General features: G+C 40.4%; 1 protein-coding gene across 32 annotated transcripts in view; it reads left to right on the top strand.

Moving 5' to 3' along the window:
• LOC133847934 (basement membrane-specific heparan sulfate proteoglycan core protein) overlaps positions 1-21,160 on the top strand; it is a 103,322-nt gene that overhangs the window by 75,662 nt on the left and 6,500 nt on the right. For 25 of the 32 annotated variants that reach the window (XM_062283237.1, XM_062283235.1, XM_062283246.1 and 22 more), the window contains 20 exons: positions 1,179-1,400; positions 1,817-2,110; positions 2,385-2,462; positions 2,774-2,788; positions 3,113-3,246; positions 3,320-3,413; positions 4,151-4,540; positions 4,612-6,836; positions 7,032-8,118; positions 9,805-9,950; positions 10,033-10,213; positions 11,006-11,612; positions 11,678-11,940; positions 12,617-12,788; positions 12,865-13,277; positions 13,341-13,779; positions 14,247-14,493; positions 14,569-14,743; positions 17,892-17,960; positions 18,762-19,202. In XM_062283237.1, the coding sequence (XP_062139221.1) occupies positions 1,179-1,400; positions 1,817-2,110; positions 2,385-2,462; positions 2,774-2,788; positions 3,113-3,246; positions 3,320-3,413; positions 4,151-4,540; positions 4,612-6,836; positions 7,032-8,118; positions 9,805-9,950; positions 10,033-10,213; positions 11,006-11,612; positions 11,678-11,940; positions 12,617-12,788; positions 12,865-13,277; positions 13,341-13,779; positions 14,247-14,493; positions 14,569-14,743; positions 17,892-17,960; positions 18,762-19,202 (7,692 nt within the window). Of the gene's footprint in view, positions 1-1,178; positions 1,401-1,816; positions 2,111-2,384; positions 2,463-2,773; positions 2,789-3,112; positions 3,247-3,319; positions 3,414-4,150; positions 4,541-4,611; positions 6,837-7,031; positions 8,119-8,510; positions 9,951-10,032; positions 10,214-11,005; positions 11,613-11,677; positions 11,941-12,616; positions 12,789-12,864; positions 13,278-13,340; positions 13,780-14,246; positions 14,494-14,568; positions 14,744-17,891; positions 17,961-18,761; positions 19,203-20,459; positions 20,610-21,160 lie in introns of those variants that run through there. The other 7 variants (XM_062283244.1, XM_062283239.1, XM_062283247.1 and 4 more) reach the window with 7 other exon arrangements.

Here is a 21,160-nt window from a genome sequence, read left to right as displayed (position 1 = left end):
TATTATTACACGAATAGGACAGTTAGATATAATTAATCGATTCAAATTTAATTATACGACAACAAGGGCCAACGGAAACGGACAGACGCATTAAAATAATATCTTGTACTTCAACCAAAGTTAGTAAATATTTAACTAAAACAAGATAGAAGACTCTTTTTGACACTTTCATAACTATTTTGATACGTGATATAGACTATACAATATTCTTACTAAGCTCTCTAATTTTAGAAGCACTTTTGTTTACTTTCTTTTATTCATTTGATTTACTTTAATTGATGGCGTATCTTTTTCTAAATGTGAGGCACAGGCACCTTAAGTTATCAATTGTGTGACCGTAGACTATCATTTCAACTACTTTGCTTTATATAGTACTCTTCATTTGTTGCTCTGTCTATTTCACTCACTCTTGCGCACATTCACCGCAATGCGCTTATTCGTCGCTCTCTCTCACTCTCTACCTTTCTCTCTCTCTATATATAAATATATCTTTATCTATCTCACAAATTTGTATCTTTTGCTTATTTCTCGTATACCATTCTTTTTTGGACAATTCTTCTTTTGCCAATTGCACAAACTGTAATTGTAATAATGATAACTGATAACCGATAACCCGATAACGATAATGATAATACAGGTACCCAATGCAAGGATAATGAGTTTATCTGTTACGATCGACAATTTTGCATAAATGCAACACAGCACTGCGATGGCTTCTACGACTGCAAAGATTTTTCCGATGAACAGAACTGCATTGGTTAATACGATAAAACAAAAACAAAAACAATACGAAATTTACTTATGTTAAATTATTACTGCACTATGCTTTTATTTAATGCTATTCAATTAGTACGTAGCTGCATAGATTAGCTATATAATATGGTCCTTATATCTAAATTATTACATTATTATTTATATCGATGATCCTTAGTTAGCTCTTAAGCTGATCTGCATGCTAGTCGGAAAACTATTCTGAAAAGTTACACATGTGTATGCACTGTTGAAGAATCCAATTATTATTATTTTTTTTTTGCTTTTCTATAAATTCTGAATTCTTAATTGAATATACTTGTAATTCTACTTTGATTCCCTCCGTACAGTCGTAGCGTATGCGTATTCAATCAAACCATTTACTAATCGATATTTTTCAATTCCCTTCCCCCTTCTCTTGAATATAGGCTGTGCTTCGGATCAGTTCCGTTGCCGCAATGGTGACTGCGTGTCTCTGGATGATGTCTGCAATGGCTATCCCCAGTGTATCGATGGCTCCGATGAGGCTGATTGTCCACTGCAATGCCAGGCGAATCAGTTCCGTTGCCGCAACGGACAGTGCGTGAGCGCCGCGGTGCGTTGCAATGGTCAAACCGACTGCCAGGATAGTTCCGATGAGCTAAATTGTGGTAAGTAGTCAAGGGGATATGGGGTCGCTTCCGTTCAATCATTCAATCAGCAAGCAACAACAACATTGTCCATCAGCGAATCAATCAATATTAAACAATAGAATCATTATCTAAATGTTGCTGCCAATCAATCAATCATTCAATCAAGCAAAAATTTAATATACAATCAATCAATCAAACAGTCAATCATATAATCATTTAATCACTCATATAGTAAATCAATATACAAACAATCAATCATATAATAATTGAATCAATCAAATAATAAATCATATAATTCAATTAAGCAATCGTTCAACAAATCAATCATTTAATTATACATTCATTGAATCAATCATTCACTCAATCGTCAATCATTTCATCAATCATACGCTATACGCCCACAATTACACCGCATTCGCTATATACGCCATAAGGTCATTCACATACTGCTGGCGGGAGAACCTCGAGCATGCCACCGACAAGCAAAACAATCAAACCGACAACAACAACGACCACAACACCAATCCCACAACCACCAACAACAACGACAACAAGCTCAAGCCCAACAACCTCATTGATGCCGCTGCGCATCATTTGCCCGTCGACAACATTCCGCTGTGAGAATGGACCGTGCATTGCGCACGGATTGCGCTGCAATGGCGTGGTCGATTGTCCGTTCGATACCAGCGATGAGCTGGACTGCGGTCCCATCACTAATGAGATCGATAGTAAGTTCGATTGTACCCCAGCCCAAAAGTAATCGGTGCCAGTACGAAACCCACTACAATCGAGTACTACAATCACCATTGCAAACACCAGCCAACACCACAACCACAGCAAAATCACCCCAGAGTCTATCTTGAAACTAACCAACCTCAGTAGCTACTAATCGGGAAGGCTAATCACGCAGTAGACTATGCTAAAAAAGAATATGGAAAATAAACTAAAACTGCAATTCGATGGCAAACTAACACTCTGTATTATTACATTTATTATTCACAGCCCAAGAACCACAATCGACTGGACGTAATAATCAATTGAACCTGAAGACCTATCCCAATAGCCAGATCATCAAAGAAAGTAAGTAAATCCAATCAGGAATTCACTATCTTCTTTAAATTACCGTTCGTGGCAGTGAAAGCTCAACAATAAAGAATGCCTTGCATCTACAAAAAAAGAAGATAAATTGAAATTAGACTAGTTTGCAAGGCATTGCGGAAGAGTTTAACGTTTTATGTTTATACCTACAAGAAAATCTATATATATATATATGTTCTACTCGTATGTTTCTTCTACTCTACATAATGTTCTACCATTACTTTTAAATGCTTAACCCAACCAAAACAAAAAAAATACAATGCCATAACCTATTACAATTAAAATACCTGCAGGATATATTAGGGAGGGTAAGTTGACCTAACTACACACCATACTTACACACCATATAAGTGTAGTACAGCACAGCACCAGCAACAAAACAAATTGGCTCGGCTCGACGTTGTATATTCTGTGTCGAAATTTATTATTGTCAGCACACTTTGTAGTACTTACTATGTAAATTCCCGATAGAAAAAGCTACCAGTTAGCTTTGTTAGATTATCCAAACACAACACCCACAAAAAATCCCTTCACAGCGATTGTATGAAATCCCGCAGATCTATTGCTATGCTATCCCTAGAATACCTTGTTGTATACGAATGTGGCTAATGCTTTCTTCTGGCAACGTACAGGTCGCGAGGTCATCTTCCGTTGTCGTGATGAGGGTCCAGCTCGCGCCAAGGTCAGGTGGTCACGTCCCGGCGGTCGTCCTTTGCCCGTTGGCTTCACCGATAAGAACGGACGTCTGGAAATTCCCAACATTCGCGTAAGTATCGAGTATCCCATATATATTAATGAATGAGTGTGTTACTAACCTTTTTGATCTTTACTTTTTGTAGGTAGAGGATTCTGGCACTTATGTGTGTGAAGCTGTCGGCTATCCCAACTACGTGCAGGGCCAACAGGTTACCGTTCATCTGACTGTCGAACGCTGTAAGTAGACCCTATTTTTAATTTTCGGGTTTGGGTGTGAATTTCGATATTTTTTATCCAATGGAACTGCAGCTTGGGGTCAGCACAAATACGAGGAGCCCAAATCGAATCGCATCAAATATGGCACTGTGCCACATATAGATCTCGAGTTCTTTGGTCTAGGTAGGAGATACAAATTGTAGAAAATCTTTAATTTAATTAAAATTTTATTAAAAAAAGCAATAATTCAAATTATTTGAATCTTGAAAGTTGAATCTTAAAATTTCTTATAAAAAGTATTTATCCGAAAATCGATGTTTGCAGTTTTTGCTACACAAATAGCATAAACAATATTTTTCTTAGCAATACAACTTTCATATTTTCATTTCCATATATAAAATACTAAATAATTATACAAACTAGATATATAAATTACAGAGTAAAAGTGAATACTTGACTTATAAATTCAAATGCATAACTGATGCTTTGCACCCGAGTCAAATATTATTCAATAGCTGTATTTTATATTTACTACAATTTATTTTTCATTTTCTCTTTCTAATTGATGTACGTTCAGTGCTAGTTGTTAGTTTTCTAAATATAGTAATTAATATACGTTACCAATTTTCTCTTATTGCTAACGCCGCTACTGGCTAACGAACTGGGTAAGCGTGTTTACAGGAAACTTGGAGCAACCATCAAAAAGAGAGAATTCCTCCATTAATCCCTTCCATTTTTTGGGCCAACTCTCTTTGCAGTCAACGATCTCGGACACGATCGTCCACCGACAGCTTGCAGCGAATATCAGGCCACTTGCATGAACGGCGAGTGTATTGACAAGTCCAACGTTTGCGATGGCATTCCCCACTGTTCCGATGGCTCCGACGAGCACAGCTGCAGCCAAGGACGTCGTTGTCAACCCAATCAGTTCCTGTGCAGCAACAAGAAGTGCGTGGAACGCACCTGGCGTTGCGATGGTGAAAACGATTGCGGTGACAATTCCGATGAGCAATCGTGTGATCCCGAACCAAGTGGCGCTCCCTGTCGCTACAATGAATTCCAATGTTCCAGCGGCCATTGCATACCCAAGAGCTTCCAGTGTGATGATCTCAACGATTGTCGCGATGGCAGCGATGAAATCGGTTGCAGTAAGTTTTGCAAAATGCAAGTGAAGAAATTTTCATAACTAACACTCTTCATATTTAACACTTTCTTTCAGTGGAACCTGTGCCCATTCGTCCACCGCCTCCAATGCAATCCCTGCTCGAGGGTCAACCCTTGGAACTGACCTGCACAGCCACCGGTGTGCCAGTGCCCACAATTGTGTGGCGTCTGAACTGGGGTCATGTGCCCGACAAGTGTACATCGAAGAGCAACAATGGTCGCGGCGAACTCTATTGTCCCGATATGCGTCACGAGGATAGCGGTGCGTACTCGTGTGAAATCATCAATACACGTGGCACACACTTTGTCAACCCCGATACGATTGTCAAGGTGACACCCGATCGCAATCAATACTGCTCGGCAGGATTCTTCAATATGCTGGCACGCTCCAGTGAGGAGTGCATCAAATGCTTCTGCTTCGGTGTCGCCAGCTCTTGTGACAGCGCCAATCTCTTTATCTATGCCATCCAGCCGCCAATTCAGGCGAATCGTGTCGTCAGCGTCGAACTGAGTCCCTACCACGAGATCGTGATCAATGAATCGCCCGGACACAATGTGCTCAATCTGCATCACGGCGTGCAGTTCCGTGCCTCCGATGTGCAGTACAACAGTCGCCAAACACCGTACCTGGCATTGCCCAGCGATTACATGGGCAATCAGCTCAAGTCCTATGGCGGCTCGCTCAAGTACGAGGTCAGCTATTTCGGCAATGGACGTCAAGTGTTTGGACCCGATGTTATCATCACCGGCAATCGTTTGACCCTCACGCACAGTGTTGGCACACAACCCAATCTCTCGAATAAGGTGAAGGTTCCCTTCCTGCCCGGCAACTGGCTGAAGCCCGATGGTCGCAAGGCGACGCGTGAGGAGATCATGATGATTCTGGCCAATGTGGACAATGTGTTGATTCGCCTGGGCTACATCGATACCGTGGCACGTGAAGTGGAGGTGGTTAACATTGTGATGGACTCAGCTGGCACCTCGGATCAAGGTCTGGGCAGCGCCTCCTTGGTCGAGAAATGCAACTGTCCTCCCGGCTATGTGGGTGATTCGTGCGAGACCTGCGCCCCTGGCTACGTGCGTCAACCCGGTGGCCCCTGGCTGGGACACTGTGTGCCCTTCGTGCCCGAACCCTGCCCCGCCGGCACCTACGGTGACCCACGTCGTGGCATCGCATGTCGCGAGTGCCCCTGCCCCCAGAGTGGCAGCAATAACTTTGCCAGCGGCTGTGAACTTAGTCCCGACGGCGATGTCAGCTGCAAGTGCCACGAAGGCTACACGGGTCGCCGCTGCGAGGCCTGCGCGGCTGGTTATCAGGGCAACCCATTGATACCCGGCGGCAACTGTCGCAAGATACCCGAATCTACGTGCAACGACAAGGGCACCTATCATGTGGGCGAAAACAGCTGCACATGCAAGCCACTGGTAACCGGCGAGCGTTGCGACACCTGCGCACCCAAGAGTTTCCATCTCAATTCATTCACGTTCACCGGTTGCATTGAGTGCTTCTGCAGCGGCCTGCAGACCGAATGTGACAGCACCTCGTGGTATCGCGATCAGGTGACCAGCAGCTTTGGACGCTCCTCTGTGCCACATGGCTTCCAGCTGGTGCGTGATTACACCCAAACCGCACCCGAAACTGTGCCCTTCGTGACCGCACAGACCAGCATCTCGTTCTATTCGGAATCGGACTACGGCTCGGATACGTTATATTGGAGTCTGCCCGCTGCATTCTTGGGCAACAAACTTACCGCATATGGCGGCCGTCTCAGCTACACGGTCAGCTACAGTCCACTGCCTGGTGGTCTGATGTCCCGCAATAATGCACCCGATGTGGTCATCAAGAGTGGTGAAGATCTAACGCTCATCCATTATCGCAAGTCTGCCGTTAACCCCAGCCAATCCAGCGCGTATGCTGTGCCCATCCTTGAGAGTGCCTGGCATCGCAGCGATGGTCAGGTTGCCAATCGCGAGCATCTGTTGATGGCCCTCAGTAAAATCGATTCCATCTACATCAAGGCCACGTACACCACCAGCACCAAGGAGGGCGCTCTCCAGCAGGTCACCCTCGACACTGCCACGTCCACCAATCTGGGTGCACCCCGCGCCTTTGAAGTGGAGGAATGCCGTTGCCCTCAGGGCTACATTGGTCTGTCCTGCGAACGCTGTGCTCCTGGCTACAAGCGCAATCCCGAAGAGGGTCTCTATCTCGGTCTTTGCGAACCCTGCGAATGCAACGGTCACTCGTCGCAGTGCGATGCTGAGACTGGCGAATGTCTGGTAAGCAGAGCAATTTTATGTTAACGTTCATTTTTTTTTAAAGTACTTAAAAATAGTTATAGTTCTTGTAGAAGTTTTTATTGGAGTTCAAACGGTCTCCAATTAACTGTGAAGGGTCTAACACAACTTAATGTACTCGACCAGTACTTAAATATAGTCCGTTAAAACGTTTCCTTTTCTTCTCACCCTTTGCAGAACTGCGCTGACAACACCGAAGGCGAGAACTGCGAACAGTGCGCCGCTGGCTATGTGGGCGATGCCACACGGGGCTCATCTTATGACTGCCAGCCCGATAACAACGGACAACAGCCACAGCCACCACCGCCAAGGCCCGACGATCAGAGGAGATGCGAATACTGCAACAGCGATGGCACCCAAAGCTGTCGCGACGGCTACTGTGAATGCAAACCGAATGTGGTTGGCAACCGCTGTGACAAGTGTCGCGATGGCACCTTTGGACTGTCTCTTTACACCCCGAACGGTTGCAAGGAATGCTTCTGTTCCGGCCAGTCGACCCAGTGTCAATCAGCGTCACTCTATCGCCAACTGATCGCCGTTGATTTCATCAGCAACCAAGCGCTGATCACCAACGAAGATGGCCAGGAGATGACCAGAGACAACCTGACTAAGGATGTACCCAACAATAAGTACACATATTCGTACCCCTCGTATGCGACCAAATACTGGAGTCTGCGCGGCAATGTACAAGGCAATCAATTGAATGCCTATGGCGGCGCTCTCAACTACACCCTGAATGCCGAATCTTTTGCCCAGTATCAGCCCGGTAACGATGTCATTCTCATTGGCAACGGTATTCGTTTGATTTGGTCACGACCTGCCGAGCTCTCGCATAGCGATCAATACAGCGTTGTGCTCAGCGAGGAGGAGCAATGGCAGCGTTTGGATTCGGGTCGCGCGGTGCCTGCCACGCGCAGTGATGTGATGAGTGTGCTGACCAACGTGGAGCATCTGCTCATTCGTGCCACACCCAAGATACCCACCACCAGGACGTCCATTCAAGATGTTACCCTCGAAGTGTCCGTGGATCGTGCTCAGCCCGGTGCCGAGCATGCTGTCGACATTGAGACATGTCAGTGTCCTGCCGCCTATGTTGGCAACTCGTGCGAGAGTTGCGCGCCCTTGCATTATCGCGCTGCGAACAATCAGTGCGTCTCGTGTCCATGCCACAAGGATAACACCCAGAGTTGTCATCTGGGCAACAGCGATTATCCCGAATGTGTGTGCAAGCCACGTTTCACCGGCGATCGTTGCACGGAATACGGTGAGTAGCCAGTCAGTAGATTCTTGAAGACATGAGGTACCACCACCAAGAAAAACAAACACATAGAACTACACACATTTATCCTTCCCAAGCACTTGAGCCCCCCAACGACATTTTCACCTTATCCTAACGCCCCAAGCCCATTCTCCTTCTGAACTTTACTTTTAAGCGCGCTGCGATGTCACTTTTTATACAATTTTTCAACATTCTTTTTGAACTTTGTTTTCTTATTCATACATCCGCCTGTCTTCCTACCCTACCCCAAAAATCTGTCATTGAAATCTATTTTGAAATTTATGAAAAAAAACAAACAAATTCAATCATCAAACCGACAACAAATTGACAAATCATCACAACAAAAAACAAAACCATCCAATCCATCCACATTCTAGACACATCTCGCATTATTGAAGAACCGCCCAAGATATGCGATTCAATCGGGGGATTCTGTTGCAATGGCTTTCTTTTCGATATTGCGCCCAACGAGACAATATCATACAATGACACACTGATGATACATAAGGACAATAGAATCATAGGAAAAATTACGAAACTGCGCAATGGCTGCCAACTGCGAGGTTCGCGACCCCATCAATCAGTCAATCAATCAATCAAACCAATCAATCGAGCGATTCAAACTCAAACTCTACAAACAACAACAACTATCGCTCCTTCTCTGTCTCTGTCTCTATTTTACTCTATGTCTCTTTACTTTTGTAAACTTACCTGTACACTGCAAAAAACGAAAACCAACTACACACATACATACATAGCATAGTTAATATGTACTATATGTTCCTCACAATTGAGATCTAATTCCCTTTACTTTTAATGTCTGTCCCCTAATTCCCTCACTACGATATCTTATGAGTTACATTTCAGTAATTCACCCAAATTTTCCTCAACTCCTTCGTAGCTAAATTTAGTAATCATTCCCAATTCCGATTTTACTCGAATTTATAGTAGAAACTATACCATTTATATGGAAGCTATTTTTCTAAATTCAGACAAATTGGATAACGAAATCGATGTTGGGAATATGATATGACTGTGTGCTCTACCTTTTAGTCACTTTCGCATTTTCCTTCGAGAGGAGCGATTGCTCTTCATTCCAGCAGCAATTGAAAATTGCAAAACTTGTGTTGTTGTTTAATCGAAATAGTATTGATTATTTCTTTAAGTGTGTTTTAATATACTCTCTGTATTTAGAGTAGTTCAATAACTTTGTGTTTAGTTCGTTCTCTAGGCCAGGCGATACGAGTAATTATGACAACTTTGGATTCTGTAGATCTCTCTGTGTCTCTCTATATCTCCCTATGCTGCAACTAACTCAATTCTACGACCAAATCAGCTTTAAATAATCTGTCGTAGTTTAATTTATTTGGGTAACACTGTGATCGTTTTATTCACTTAAGTCACAGTCTTAGTTTGAACTAGTAAGAAATAAAATATATGTTTACCTACCCCATGCTGAATGTGTATCTAAAAAGTACATAGAACCTACTTCCAACAACAACTTCCGATTGACACTTGACCTCGATCGTGAAACCTCTCTCGTTTATTTTTGTCACTAACACAATCGATAGTAAGAAGTTGAGAATGTTAACTGGTATTTCGTTTTGTTGTAGCAAATATAGTTGAACTTATCGTTTATTTGTATGTATATATTTTCCACATCGCCATCAGACAATGGCAGCCCGGAACCAACCCCAACAGACATACCAAATATTCGCACCCAAATCATTGTGTCGATCTCGAAGCCCCAGATCACGATTATGCCAGTGGGTGGATCTGTCTCCCTTAAGTGCAGCGGTCGCATGAAGTGGAATAATGTGAGTGTACTATATATAAGTAATTTCAGATAATTTTACATTTGTTTACTATAACATTTGCTGTTACTTTTTGTTGTTGTAGGATCCTGTTGTCGTCAGCTGGTACAAGCAGAACAGTTTGCTGCCAGTGAACGCCGAAGTTAATGGCGGTGAACTCTATATCCACCAGCTGCAATTGAGCGATTCTGGCGTCTATACCTGCAGAGCAATCAACAATCAGACCTCGCATACCTTCGAGGACAGTGTCTCGATCACTGTGACACGTAAGTCTTATACATTCTTAATTCCCTCACATTAGTGCTAAATCTTTAATGAAAACTCTTTTTGTGTGTCACTTGAATGCGGCTCTCAAAGGATATGCCAAAGAAATGTTGGCTCGCTATGGTAGCAAAAGCTTCTCAATTAATTATTACTAGATAGAATTTTTAATAATTGAGTAGTGGCATTTTTTTATGTTCTTCAAGTATTTTTTACTAAACGTAACATATCATTTAAATTAAATATTTTGGATTTTCGTTACCTATATTTTTCTTTATTTTAAATATAATTTTTTAAATTTTTTCCAAAAACATTTAATTTTTGAGAAATCAAATAATTTCAGTTAAGTGACTACCTTAATTTATAGATTTTCAGTTTTACTGACTTTTACTGATTTTAATTGAATTAAAACTTTCCTTACTGAGTCTTTTTTAAAACTTATCATTTTTTATATTTAATTTTTATTTTTAAAAGAAAAGGTTTATTAAAATATAAATAGCTAAACAATTATAGAATATTTAAATATTCAAAATTTTCTTTATTTACTTTTCTTTACTAAAATAGGTAAACATTTATATTTTATTTAAAAATATTCCAAATTTTCATTATTTACTTTTATTTTATAAATTTTTTCAATCAATCCATTTTAGTTCTTATATGTTAAATGAAATAATTTCATCCTAGCAATTTCTATTTAATTGAAATTCTTTTTAGAATCATTAATTTTTGAATTTGTTTTATTTTCCCTCAACTAATAATTCAACTCTCTCTCTCCTTCCCTCTTGCTGCTCCCACAGAACAATCGCAACGTTCCCCCGCTCGCATCATCGATCTGCCATCCACGGTGACCATTGACGAGTATCAAGCATACGAGATCACCTGCCAGGTCGATGGCAATCCCGCTCCCTCAGTGAAGTGGACACGCGTCGATGGCCAGGCCGATGGACACATTCGCACCGATGGCGGTCGCTTGATCTTCGAATCGCCGCGCAAATCCGATGAAGGACAATACCGTTGCACCGCCGAGAATCAATACGATCGCGATGAGAAATACGTGCAGATCTATGTGCGTGGCAATGCCCCAGTGCCACCGCCACCCCGTGAACGTGTCTACATTCAGCCCGAGGACTACAATGGCGAAGCCGGTGACACTGTGCGCTTCACCTGTCAATCGACCAGCGGCGCTTTGTTGCACTACGAGTGGCTGCACGACAGCTATCCGCTCAATCCCCAGCAACAGCGCAACATCATCATCAGCGGCGACACGCTAGAGATCCGTGATGCCACCGCTCGGGACTCCGGTATTTACACGTGTGTCGGTATCGATCTGCGCAGTCAACGCAACTACACTGAGGATGCTCGCGTCTACATTGAGCAGCGTCAGCAGCCGCCCTCTGGCGATGGGTAGGTGTACTAACGCAGCATTATTTTCTTTTATTATCTCTAACTCTCTCTCTTCTCTTTGTTAGCATTGCACCCGTTATTGTGCGCTTCCCCGAGGCGAACACGATCGTTCAGGGCAGCGACTTTAGCATCACTTGCGAGTCAAGCGGCTCTCCATACCCGACCATCAAATGGACCAAGATCAATGATCAGCTCGCATCGAATGTCCATCAGACCGGCAATGTGTTGCGCATCATCAACGCCAGGATCGAGAATCGTGGTTTCTATCTCTGCATAGCTGAGAATGCCCATGGCCAAGATCAAGTTCGCGCGAGTATCGATATTGATCGTAAGTGAATACTTCATTTTTAATTTTTTGTCTTCTAATTTTCTTAGAACTTATTAATTGAGTATTCGTTTTGGTTAAAGAAAAGATTTCTATACATGACTGACTGACTACTTAAAACTTTAGTTCGATTATTTAACGTACTTCATTACTTATTGTCATGGCTTTTAAAAAATAAGTATAGAAAGTCTTTAAAAGGCAATAAGCGGAAAACCATGAAAACTTTACTGGAAATGCTGAATTTGTAGACAAACAAATTCAATTGGAAATACTGCAACATGGAAATATTTAAATTACTTCTTTAAAATTTCAATTTATTTATTTATACGGCTTTAATTTGACTTCATATTATCCAACAATTATAGATAGACTCTCTATAAACAAAACATTTTTTGTTCAAACTTAAACCAAAGCCAAAGTACCCGTAATAGTTGCATTAAAAACTTCTCTTTGCTCTATTTCTTTTGGATGCTTTCCCACACTCTATTAAACAATAATGTTGGGTAATGTAATGTATATTTAAATTTGCCTTCAAATCATATTATCTAATGTTTTAAATGAAATTTGAACAACTACCAAAAACAAAAAGCACATAAGAATGGAGTCGGTAATAAGACAGGTCCGCACAGTCTGATCCTAATACTAATCTGTACAACAACGATAATTTACTTGTTTGCAGCTCGGGAGTCTCCGAGCGTTGACATTTCACCGTCGCAACCGACTCTGGTTGGATCACAGGGAATGCTCTACTGTACGGGCACTGGAATTCCCGCGCCCACGGTACAATGGCGTCGTGTCGATGGTGCTCCGCTATCGCCACGTCATCGCGTCGAGGCCGAGGGCTACGTGCTGTAAGTACAATCGATATCGATAGTAAATTTGATAAATAGATCGATATATTATGTCTTTCTTCTTGTCTTGCAACAGCTTTGATGACATCCAAATTTCCGATGCCGGCGATTACGAGTGCGTCGCCGAGAACTCCGTGGGTCGCGTCAGCTCAGTGACAACACTGCGTGTGGTGGAGCGTCCGGTGGTCACGATCACCGCGGACAGCTCGTCGGGACATTACACCGTCGGCGATGAGGTGGACATCATATGCACGGCTAGCGGCTATCCGAATCCCTCGGTGCGCTGGATTTATCCCGATGGCCATCAGACGCGCGATACACAGGAAATCCAGGCGAATGCCTACCATGGCAATCAGGCGTTCTTACACTTCAATTCGGTGCGTGCTTCCGATGCCAATGATTACAAGTGCGAGGCGACCAATGAGTTTGGCAGCGATGAGCAATCGATTCGCATCTTTGTGCAGCAGAAGCGTGGCGATATTCCCGATCGTAAGTCCCAGCACATCATTTCATTCACTTTACAATTGATTAACCTCCTGGGACATTTTGCAGCTATTGGCGAAGTTGATCATCCCGATGATTATGACAACAGGCAGCAGCAGCCAAGCGCCGACAATATCTACAATACGAATATTGGCGAAAATGTGACATTCAGTTGCGATCTGCGTCCCTATGGCCAAACCCATTGGGTGCGTGCCGATGGTCAGCCAATGCAGCCCAATGTTCGCTCCGAGCAAAACACTTTGCAAATCACATTTGTGACGCAACTGAATCTGGGAACTTACCGCTGCAATGCCGTCGATCAGCGTGGCTATATCGTTGCCCATTTCGATCGTGAACTGGTTCTGTTGCCACTGCCACAGATCACATTCCATCCCAGCATTCCGCTTGAGGTTGAACCCGATCGCAACGTCGCCATCTACTGCCAGGTGATCAATGCCAGACCCGAGGACGTGCACTGGACCACCGACAACAATCGGCCATTGCCCAGGTAAGTGCAGTAACAAAACCACAAAAGTTAAGCTCTTCATTTCGATTTTTACTCGCTACCCATAGGGTAGAAGGGTGTTATAACTTTGTCCCTTAAGATGGAAGCATTTCCAACCCCATAAAGTATATGTATTCTTGATCAGCTTCAGCAGCCAAGACGATATAGCCGTGTTTGTCTATCCGTCTGTCTGTCCGTCAGTCTGTATGGACACCTAGAACATCTAGGGTCTTAGTTGCGTTCGGTGATAATCTGGTATATTTCTACCTCAATATCAATATAGCAAATATAGAAGTTGGTATATTTTCAACATTTTTGTGGTATATGAATTTGGTATATTCTATAATGAATACTATACTATTTTGCTTTTATTCTCAATGAGTAGTAGGTAACTCACAGTCGAGCCTTCTTACTTGCTTTCCATTGTTTGATGCAACTTATTATGATGCTTCATGATTTCACTCGTTTAGCTCTGTCTACATCGATGGACAATATCTGCGCTTTGAGGCCATCACGCCAGCCGATGCTGGCGGCTACAGCTGCACGGCCTCTAACGAGTTCGGCAATGTGAGCAAGAATGCCCAGGTTGTGGTGCGACGTCCCAACTATCAGGCGCAGCCGCAATCGCAGCTGCAGGAGAGACGCGAGGGCGAAAGCATTCAGTTGCGTTGCAGTGTCACAACATCACGCGGTGAGCCACACAGCGATAACATTCAGGTGAGTTTCATTTCCATTTTCATTTCCACATTCCCCGTTCCCCAACATTGAGTTCGAATTCGAATTTGATTGCAGTTCAATTGGCGTCGCGAGGATAATGAACCACTTCCACGCGATGCGCGTCCCGATAGCCAAGTGCTGATCCTGAATTCGTTGCGCATCGAGGATAGCGGTCGCTTCATCTGCGACTCGTATGACTTGGAGAACAATCAGCGTTTGCCACAGACCTCCGTTGATTTGCGTGTACTAAGTGAGTAGACCCCTCCACCTCCTCCTTCCCGCCAGTCCAAATTGTGTCAGTTGTGTCACAGATGTCAGGTCCGACAATGCGAAACAGCAGAACAGAAATATCTCTTATCTCACACACACACACACACACACACACACCACACACACACACACACACACACACGCATACACACAATCACAATCCCAAAACTATATATATACTATATATGATTCTTACGTCAAAGTGTTAGGCCAGCTCTCAGACAAGAGAATTTCTAAAACAAAAAAACAAAAAAAAAAAAATTTAACCAAAAAGGAAGAGGATCGAAAGAAGGCAAAATTGAGAATACCAAAGAAGAATTAGGCTTTTGTTGGCAATATTATTCAGAGCAGATTGAAAGATGAAAGGCTCGCTCGCTCGCTGATTTTACTTTGTTCTTTTATCAACATCTCTTTGTATCTCTATATACTATATATCTACTATATCTTGCTCCTTATGCTGTAACTGTATTTGTATCCATATGTATATGTATGTATGTACATATGTGTATATCTAGCAACGTTTTTTGACTAAACACCTACACACACACACACACTCAATCCTTATAAATAATATACTCAGAACCCCCCGATAAAAACTCAGTCACTCTGTAAATACGCGAGCTGAGAAAACTACCAAAGAATCTTGACTATCCCTTCACTTTATACACACAAACACTCACTCACACATACGTACACATACACAGTTCACAAGCGAGTTAAAAGAAATACAAAAAAGAAAAACAACCGAAAAGAATAATGTAATCGGAAGCGGAAATGGAAACGGAATGGATGCGGAAACGGGTTTAGGGCACAAAACCACACTTTGTATATATGACAATAAGCCAAACACACGCACACACACACACCCACAGACAGCCACTAACAATTGTAACTTTCTGAAATGTAAGAACACACACAGACACCTAAAAACTTTTATCTGTATCTATATGTACTTATAAGTATCTGAAAAAGAACAAATCTGGTGATGGTGTCAAAACTCTTTAACAATTAACTGCCCCAAGATAACTTCATCTTGTAAAATACAAAACGAAAAAGCTGTTTCAACAGAAAGCTAAAGATAATTACCAACTATATACTGCCCAATGCATGCCTCGAAGAACCAAACCAAAAAAAAAAAAAAATACTAAAAAATTTCAAGTAATCAAAAAGCACCCACCCAATGCAGCCATTTTTTCGATACTTTTCAAATTTTCAAATCCTTAATCTTAAGTGAAACACACAAAACTTACAAATGCAATGAGAAAGAAATGCCAAAAAAAAAACACACACACACAATGAATTCAATTCAATTATATCGATTAACTCTCTTTATATGTAAAAAACACACGATAATTTTGTTTTCATATTTAATGCAATTGAAGAGCATTCGACATAAGCATAAAACACACATATTGATAATATTTTTAAATTTTTAAGCTTACAAGTGGCTGCCATATCTAATACAATACATTTTAAGTCCCAGCAAAATCCACTAAGTGAAAAATAAAACAACAAAAAAAAAAAAAACAAAACCAAAATATTAACAAACATATTTTACACAACAACATCAAATTGTGTAAAGCAACAAATTGTAACATATTCTTTTTATTTCGTTAAATATTAACATTTTGATTAATGTTTCTTTTAGTACCAAAAAAATGTTCTTGCAAAGAAGATACTAAGTTAAATACTAAAAAAAAATACCACTTTTTGTCTGTCTGCCAAAATTAACTTAACTTTTTTTGCTTCATCCTAAAATAATGCTATAGTTTTTTTTTATATTTTTGAAACCTCTGCAAGGATATTTCCAACTTTGATATATCGAAGTTTGCCGTCTTTTTGATTTTTGAGTTTGTGTCTGTTGTTTGTATTTATTTATTATTGGGCTACCCTTAATTTTTGTTTTTTTTTATATATATTGGTGTTGGATACGTGTTCACTTTGTCGTTTCTTGTTCTGGTGTTTGTTCATTTTTCCCACCACCCTCAATATGGTTCAACGGCGTGAGAAAAACTACAATTTCTCAAATGTCTTTAATCAACATAACTACAATATCAATCAACAAAAATATGAATATAAAAAATATATAATAAAAAAAAAAAAAACACTGCACTGCACTGCACATTCTTCTCTTTTTGATGTTCTCATCGATCTCTCACCTATTTCACTTGCACACAAGCAGCACTTGCACTTCACAAAAAAAAAACAAAAACAAATAATTAAAAAAAATATGCAAAAACCAAAAAAACAAAAAATGTATGTATTAATAAAGTGAATTCCAAATACCATATTTTTTGTGATCAATGTACAAAACAAGCAAATCTTTGTACACATATTAATCTATTGTAAATAATCTCGAAAGTTGAAAATGTTTAGATAATCATCTATTTGTATTTTATACCTTTGAATAACTTAAAATCAGTTTCAAAGCAAAAACTATAAACAACATTGGCAAAGCAATCAATTTTTCTATATTCATTCTGAAATTCAAATTCAAAATACCAAAACAAAAATCGTCAAGTTTCAAATTAGCTCTGCTCTGCCAAAGAAGAATTAAAAAAAAAAAGTGAAAAACAAATTATGAATTACATTAGTTCTGGATAGGTCAGAAATCCTTTTCAAATGGTACACATCAAATGATTTCATATATATATTTTATTTCTCTCTTTCTTTACTGCTTTTTTCTCTTCTCTCTCCCTCTTTATGTCTCTCTCTCTCTTTCTTACATGTGCGCTTGTGCAAAATGCAAAACATACAAAAAACAAAAACAATATTACATACACACACATATATAAAAATATATATATATTTATTTCGTGCGCTTTGCAAATGATAAAATACCAAAAAAAAAAAAAAAAACAACAAAAAAACAACAATACCAATCTGATTGAATCTGAATGATATATGCTCATGTACACATAATTCATACAATACATATATATATTCATGTATATGCATGGTATAAACCCTATACTATATACACAATATATATATATATGATATATGCGGCAACAACTACAACAACTGCGACAACAACCAATCAACCAACCACCAACCAACTGTAACAACAACTGCAACAACAACTGCAACAACAACCGCAACAACAACAATCAATTGAAATACCCTAGAAAAAAAGTACACAACAAGTGTGTATGGCCGCCACGATTATCCCTGCATGGTTTTATTTATATGCGCAGGTGTGTTGCCGATATCGCCCGTTAATCATGCTAAAGCCCAAGAACATATTTACTAGTATCTTTTGCGATTATCATTATTATTTTGATTATTATTACGATTATTATTGTTTTGCTTATGATTTATTTTCTGGCCATTTTTTATTAATTTTTTTTTTTTTGCTACTTAACCCACTTTCAATGTTATCTCGTTTTTGTTTATGATTATTATTATAACACTACCAACTTTGATTATTTTAATTTCTTTTTTTTTTGTGCATTGTACAAATAATGTACATCTATTGGCCCTGTAATGCCGTTATCAAGTCTAACACTAGTCCTACGATCTGTGTATACAAAAAAGATTTAACGAAAGTGCCACAAAACGTGCCAATTTATTCACGCTATTAAAATCAAATCAAATCAAATCACATTCCACAGTTGCCTTGAAATTGCTTGCAATTAGTTGGTATTTTTTTGTACTGAGTATTTAGTATTTTTTAGTTGTAGTGAGATCCCCGCACACACACACATATATACACACACACGCACACACACATAGAACAGTTGACGAACTCACATTTAATGCATGCTGGTTACTTGGCAAACGGTTCGTATACGTGATATGCGATTTGAAGCAGTTGTGACGGGAATTCAACCACTAGTATTGTACTAACCGTGGCGAAAGTGTTAAATAGACGTCAAAGAATATGCTAATGCTCTTGTACTATGCTCTCTACAAACAAACAAACAACAAAAAACGAACGTGAACTATACCGCCCATAAAAAAAAACAAAAACATTTGTCGCAACATGCAAAACACAGATTTCAAACTTAAGCAAATGACGCCAAGCAAAACGCTGGCAACATCAGCAGTGGCTCCAGCTCGTGGCCCCAGCATCTCGTATGTGTGCCAACCGAATGACTTCAAGTGCGTTTCGCATCCGCATACGTGCGTGAGATCGAGCATGGTCTGTGATGGCATCTACGACTGCACGGATCACTCGGATGAGTTCAACTGCACGCGTGATTTTGGCAGCAAGACAGCAAACAAAGCATCAGCTGGAGGCGGTGGCGGAGGAGGAAACAATTTCAAACGCTGGAAGAAGAGTCAACCACAATTCGCAAACGGAAACGGAAACGGATATGGCAAGGGCAACAAAGGAAGCGCAAGCGACAAGCATAAAATGTGGAAGCAGGAGCTGCGACGCGACAGGACGAGGAAACGACAAGTTGTGCAACAAGAAATGCTGAGCCAAAGCTTCGGTTTGTCTTGAGTTTCTTTTTTTTCCCCACTTTTCCAGCTTCAGCTGTTTTTTTTTGTTTTAAACTCTATCGCTGTCTCACTTTTAGTCTCCCTCTCCTTCTTGTTACACTCCCGCTATTCTTTTCTTTTTCCACTTATGTCTCTTTCTCTCTATCACTTTTTCCTGGCTATCTTCTCTATCTTTGTTTTGTCTCTGCTCTTTGAATTTGATTTGCACTCAACTCACGTTTCAACAACAACAGCAACAAGTACAACAACTGCAATTGCAACAGCAACCACAACACAACTATCGATAAGTTATCGACAACAAAATTATCGATACTAAAGTTATCGATTGCAACAACAGGGTAGAGCGCCGGTGTTTCGTAGTTCGTAAGTCGTAATGGTAGCGATAACACAATCGATACACTGCCGTAATCGTTATCGATAACACAGACACAAACACAAAAATGCTTTGCCAGTTCCTCTTCCACAACTTTACAGCAACAACAACAACAACTGCAACTTGGTTCCGGGCTATACAAACACACACAGCAACAATCGATACCGTTATCGATATCTCAAGCCTTATAATCTAATCGCATGTGGGTATCCGAACTGTACTAACCCACTAAAAATAGTTGCTTTCTTACTTTGTGTATATTAAAATATCAAAATTCTTGTAAATAATACGCCAAAAAATCAAATACACACACACACAAATACACACATATGACTCGTAAGAACAAATAACGAAATATCGAACAAATCGTTTTGTAAACTAAAAATCTTTCAATCGACAAACCAACAAAAAAAAAAAAACCAAAAACAAAATTGCCATCAAAATAATAATAATAATTGTTGAATTAGTTAGCAAACATTTTGTAGATTTTTGCGATTGTATAATATTGTGTATTTAGTTGTAATGTATAAATAATATATGTAAGTATATTTGTATATGTATCATACTTAAGTATCTGGATTTACATGTCCATGAAACATCAATTTGACAAATTATCGATAACAATCGAAGCGTAATTCGTAATTAGCCAAACACAAAAAAAAAACTCATTTGTAATCCCATACACACACACACACACACACTCGCACACAAAAACATACACATACACGTATTCTTGTATTCAGTGTGATTCGAACCAGTAGCCGTATTAGTCTAAAATGTAGCTGTGTTTTTCCCTAGTCTGTTTGTCATTATTATTCTTCTCCACTTTCTGTTGACTATCATTATGTACTTATATATTTTTTTGTTAATTTAGTCTGTATCAGCATCAACGATCTTCAACTCTCCCCCTCCTAATTCCCGAAAAAGAAAAAATGAACTCCTCAACTTCCTTACGACCCCTTCTATGTATTCCAAATTCCAAAACATAAATAACAAAAAATCAAATCTAAAACAAAAACAGAAATATATCGAACTAAAGCATGTGATGCGTATCGAACCCACACACACACAACCAACACACCCACACACAGCAACACAACGATGATAATGCCATCTCTAGCGACTCTCTAGCGATGGGCCAATCAATCGTGAAACGTTCGATAAACATCGCATAAAACTATCTGTATAAATCGCCATATTTGACATGTAATTTTGCTAACTGTTTTTTTCTCTCTCTGTGTATTTTTTACTATCTTATCCCTCATGTCGATGCCTCATCTCGCACACACACACACAAACACACACGAACACACATACACGATATACACTCACGAACACATATACACTATACCAAATTTGCACTCCATGCATCATCCAATTGTGAATTGTCGCCAATTGTGAACGTAACGCCGAATAAAACATCTTCGTCGTCGCCCTCGTCTTCGTCGTTCTCGTCTCCTCGCGTCATCTCCGTTCTCTTGTTCCGCTTGTACTGTGTGTCCTGTATGTGCCGTCTCTCTATCTCCCTCTCTGCTCGTGATGATGATGGTGATGATGATGATGATGATGATGATG

This window comes from Drosophila sulfurigaster, chromosome X (assembly GCF_023558435.1).
Source record: "Drosophila sulfurigaster albostrigata strain 15112-1811.04 chromosome X, ASM2355843v2, whole genome shotgun sequence".
Lineage (NCBI taxonomy): Eukaryota > Metazoa > Arthropoda > Insecta > Diptera > Drosophilidae > Drosophila > Drosophila sulfurigaster.
This window is presented reverse-complemented; position numbering and strand designations above follow the sequence as displayed.